General features: G+C 32.7%; 1 protein-coding gene across 1 annotated transcript; it reads right to left on the bottom strand.

The window, feature by feature from the left end:
- Nucleotides 1-1,079: 1,079 nt before the first annotated feature.
- On the bottom strand, nt 1,080-3,306 carry LOC131646689 (uncharacterized). The gene is made up of 4 exons (XM_058916664.1): nt 3,166-3,306; nt 2,635-2,965; nt 2,111-2,290; nt 1,080-1,933 (listed from the first exon to the last, which is right to left on the bottom strand). The coding sequence occupies exons 2-4, from the start codon at nt 2,875-2,877 to the stop codon at nt 1,286-1,288; spliced, it is 1,071 nt and encodes a 356-aa protein (XP_058772647.1). The 5' UTR covers nt 2,878-2,965; nt 3,166-3,306; the 3' UTR covers nt 1,080-1,285.
- Between the last annotated feature and the right edge of the window lie 1,778 nt (nt 3,307-5,084).

Raw genomic sequence — 5,084 nt, forward strand, 5'->3', positions numbered from 1 at the left:
TGTCGAGAGCATGTATCAGCAGTGTTTCTAAAATAGAAAATGTGTCAGGAGCATAAGTCTAAAGCGCAATTAAGAAACCTATCACCCAAACACAACAGGAACTTCAAAGGGTTAGGGGTCAACGTGTTCGGAAAGCGCCTAGGTGTGAAACCAAAGACCGTTACGGTGATGATCATTAAAATATTTGTAATATTTTTCTTAACATTTATAATTTTGTTTTATCATTTATGAGTTATATATATATATATATATATATATATATATATATATATATATATATATATATATATATATAATATATATATATATATACATGTATATATATATATATATATATATATATATATATATATATATATATATATATATATATATATATATATTGAAATTTTTTAATTAATTATTAAATATTTATTATTATTTAAAGAAAATAAAAAAAAAAATCTTATATACACATTAGTGCCCCCCCACACGCAGTCCTAATTAGACCTGCACTAAGGCGCTTATAAATTTTGAATAAAAGCGTCAGGGGGTGACTCTCTTATATGTAAGGACTAGCCAAGTAAATTTTCTGAAAAACATGTTTCTTTTATATATATATCTTTAAAAACCTTATTATTTATATTTTTTTAAAAATTTATTCGCCCTACCTCACAAATATATCCGGATTTTTGCAAGACGAGTTGGAACTGACATTCCCCGTCACGTAAATAATATATTGATTTGAGTGACAGAACTGTACTTGCTAGGCATATTTAGCCTGAACTTCGTTACTAAGCCTCCCATTTTATCATTTCTTTTATCTATTTGAAAATTCTATGTAAACATTAATCAAAATCTCATGTATTGCCTTTGAAGCAAGAGGTCAGAGCTTGAATCTATTCAATATCCATATCTGATTGTCTTAAAATTTGAATTGAACCTAATTCAGATGAAAATTATGTACTAGATAGCATAAGAGATCTTGTAAAAAACTTATAAAATCATTGATTTTGAATTGAAATTAACTCCACCCTATTCAAGGAGAGGATAGAAACTTCAAAATAACCAAGACTAGATATTGAACAGAAAACAGGAAATGAACAGAAAAACATATTAACCATCTCTTGCTGTTTCCATGTTTACTTGCTGGAAGCTTGAAAAAAGAGAAGACAAGTAAATTACACATACTCCTCATATTTTACATGCAGTATGAATAATACACTTTTACACCAAAAATAAAAGAGACTCATAATTCACATTATACTGCACATAATAAAACATAGACCAGAAGAAAAAAACAATCTCAAACTAAGGATAAGAGGCCAAACCGGATTATGGCTTGGTCTACAAATCGCAACACCAGTGGAACCAACATAGGTGCAACCCTTGGTAGTGTAGGGTAAGTTAAAGTACCAAGAATGAACCAATTGAAGCTTAAAAGAGCAACAGCATCAGAAGCAGGTTTATTTCTAATACTGAAGAAAAACTGCACCACACTCTTCAAGGACATGCCTACTACAGCAAAGAGAGCTACAACAAGAGGCATGCAAGGATCATCAGCTTCCCAAACAGTCACTCCTACAATAAGTGATAAGATCGCACTGAAAATCGATCGTGAAATAGCAACTGCTCGACGATGATCAAGTACTTCACTCACTTCTACTACTGCATCCTTTGAGACCGGTTCTGGTTTAGTAGGCGCAGATTTTTGGCCTGTTTTCAGGAGTTTCAGCAGTTCGGTTCTAGCTTTGCTGTCGTCTTTCCAGATATCTTTGCGTGTGAGAAGTTCCTGAAGGGAAACTTCAGGTTCGCTATAACTGGATTTTCGTGTAGGAGGAGGAATGCTAGCATTAACCTTTTGGCTGTTGTTGATGTCTTGATTTTTCGAGTTCCAGTATCGTTTTCCTTGAATTTCTTTGAGTCGACGATTTTCATTTATTTGATCCCTCAACTGTCAACAAGATCAGAAATGCATAAATATAAATAAATACTACCGTCAGAGATCAAACCCCAAACTAGTAGATTATATCCTTTTAACTCAACTAGCGCTTAGTATCAGTTAAGCTACCCCACCCACCCAGATACATAATTAAGAAGGCAGAAACAAGGACATGAAATAATTATTTACCTTTCCCTCTAAGTCTTCAATTTTGGCAATGGTCAAATCATGCTCCTCCTCAAGCTCAGCCAGTAACATCTCCATCATTTTGCATTCTTTGACCGTCATTTGGAACCGTTCTTGAAGTTTCTTCTGATTCCACTCGAGACTCTCCATCTCAGTCTGCATTCGATGCAGTTGTCGTTCCAGCTGCATAATATTAGATAAACCCAATAATGGGCAGGTTTCTGTTAGTTAGGAGTTAAGAGTTAGTTAGGATACTAACAGAAACTACCAGAGAATCAATCCATCCTTCTGCACTAATAATGGAGTAGTATTATCAAAGATATCTAGTATGTTATTGTTCCATTTCTCTCAAATTATTATCCGTGTCAAAGTCAGTATCAGTATCATGTGAGGTGTCTGTTTCAGTATCGGGTCGGGTGTCTGTAACTCCAATTGATCTTGTAACATTTCAAGACAGAATGAATTGTATTATGTAAGGGGCACACAAAATAAATGAAAACAAATACAAGTATAGAATAAAGACTAACCTGCCTCTCCCTTTCAATGGAACTCACAAATCTTGCAGGTAAGAAGAAAAGCCCAAACATCCATGAGATAAATCTCAATACTATATTCACATTGAAGATTATTGCATTCCTAAACAACTCTGTCCAAGTGTTAATCACAATTAACCCAGTCCTAATAGGCAACAAACATACCAGCTTAATTATAGTGAAAACCCTTGTCACCAAGAGTATTACACTAGTCAAAAGCTCAGAAATTAGTTCCATTATTCAGTAAGTTGTGCAATCTTCCTCAATAATTACATGTTCAAAACTTCCATAACATTGTTTGGTGGAAGCAATTCATCACAGTATCCTGCAATATCAGTAAATCCACATATAAAACAATTGATGAAATTCTTGCCAAATACAATTTAGGGTTTGTAAAATTTTATGAGATCAAATAGTACTTTTACACAAACAATGATTGAGAGTAGAAGAAAACTAATAAAGAAAATTTGCAAAAAAAAAAAGTATAAAACAAATCATCAACATGCATATAATTGAAATACTTACAGAGTGTGGAAACAGAGAAATGCAGGAGACAGAGAAGAAGTACCTGTGAAATGAAAGGAAACTTGTAGTGTTGAAGTTTTGAAGACAGTGCATGATGTATAGGTGGCAACAAAGTGTTTTTGAGCTGCCACGTAAACTAATAAAGGATATATGTTAACATGTTAAGCTAACATCAATCCACTCATGTAATTTACATTTAATGTTTCAATTTTATAAATCTTTGTATAAGATCATAGTGTATATGCTTACAAAAAATATTTTTAAGAGTTCTTTTGTCCTCTATAGTATTGGTGATATTGGAATTTTTTTTATATTTAAAAATTTTCTTATGAAAAAAAAAAGTTAGGATTCTCTCTAACTTGACTTATGAAAATTTCTCTATTTTACTCTTCATTATACACAATCATAAAAAAAATGATATAGTAAACAAATTTTTATTTTATATTTTCTTAATGACATGTATTGTCAACTTGGCTTTTTTCTACATATTTAAAATGATAAAAAATAAAATATTATTTGTCATATTAATTTTTTTATCATTAAGTATAATGAAAGGTTAAAATAGAGGAATTTTGATAAATTAGAGAAGGAATCCAAAATTCTTATATGAGATTTTTGCAATTTTCACTATTCACAACCATTTTCACTATTCATTTTGTCTTCTTTGAATTTATTTTAGAAAATGTTTAATTCTTAATGCATTTTTTTAAGATTCTATCAAATAGTTACAAGTAGAGGTGGTAGAGCTTCATGCATCAGAAATCTTGATGCCGAGCTTAATGTTGTTGCTCATGATGTTGAAGTTCCTCGTTAAGATCATATTAAGGTTCTTTCTCAGGGTTATATTGATGTTCCTCCTCAATGATGTTCCTCCTCAAACTGATATCAAGGTTCCTCGTCAGACTAATATGGAGGTTCATGTTGTAGCTGATACAGAGGTGGCATCTTGGGATGATACAGAGACGTCTGTACAAACAGATGAAGAATTTCTTAGAAGGCCTAGTGACCGTACCTTGCTCATCAGGTATTTCAATCATGTGGCCTTTATATTATGACAGGGAGAAGTATACATATTTAATTTTAAGATGTTTTTAGTTATTACAATTAATTAAAAATAACTGCTGGTTTTTATTTTAATTATTATAGTATAACGCCCCATTAAAGGTCCCCATCCATGGGGAGAAGTTGGAGATTTTCTCTAATATGCAGATGCCAAAAGAGGCTAGGGTGATTGTCATTGATGTCGGTTTGCTTCCATTGGTGGATTGTTCGCTCACCTTGCTTGACGCTCCACTATTGTCTGCTTTTGTTGAGCAATGACATAAGCAGACATCCTTCCCTCATCTTCTATTTTGTGAGATGACGATTACCCTGAATGATATCTCCATCCTCTTCCATCTCCCCCTTGTACGTAACTTCTTCACCGCTCCTGTCATTTACCAATAGCTTGCATGTATTATGGTTGAGCAGTTTGTAAGTATCAGATACGCCTAATAGGGGGGTGAATTAGGTTTTCAAAAATTCAATCGGTTTTATGAGAATATTTCTAACAATTTTTGGTTGAATGTATGAAGGTTTTTGAATGGTTCTTTTCTTTTCTTGGTAATAGTGATGAATGAAAATTCCTCACACATTTCTCCTTGCATCATCAATGAAAATTCCTCACACATTTCTTTGTTAGTCGATCCAAAAATGATATCATCAACATAGACTTGAACCAATAAAGTGTTACTTTTGATTTTCTTAATGAACAAAGTTTTATCAACCTTACCCTTTTCGAAACCCTTTTCACACAAAAAATTGCTAAGTCTATCATACCATGCTCTTGGTGCTTGCTTTAAGCCATAAAGAGCCTTTCTCAACTTAAAGACATGTGAAGGATTTTTGAAGTCTTCAAATCCCGGGGGTTGTTTGACATA

The sequence above is a fragment of the Vicia villosa genome, linkage group LG2 (genome assembly GCF_029867415.1).
Source record: "Vicia villosa cultivar HV-30 ecotype Madison, WI linkage group LG2, Vvil1.0, whole genome shotgun sequence".
Classification (NCBI taxonomy): Eukaryota; Viridiplantae; Streptophyta; class Magnoliopsida; order Fabales; family Fabaceae; genus Vicia; species Vicia villosa.

Coding starts and splice junctions, on each gene's coding strand:
- LOC131646689 (XM_058916664.1), bottom strand. CDS start 2,877: ATGGAACTAATTTCTGAGCTTTTGACTAGTGTAATACTCTTGGTGACA. Junction 2,291..2,634: donor CCATTGAAAGGGAGAGGCAG/GTTAGTCTTTAT, acceptor AATATTATGCAG/CTGGAACGACAACTGCATCG. Junction 1,934..2,110: donor TTGAAGACTTAGAGGGAAAG/GTAAATAATTAT, acceptor TCTTGTTGACAG/TTGAGGGATCAAATAAATGA.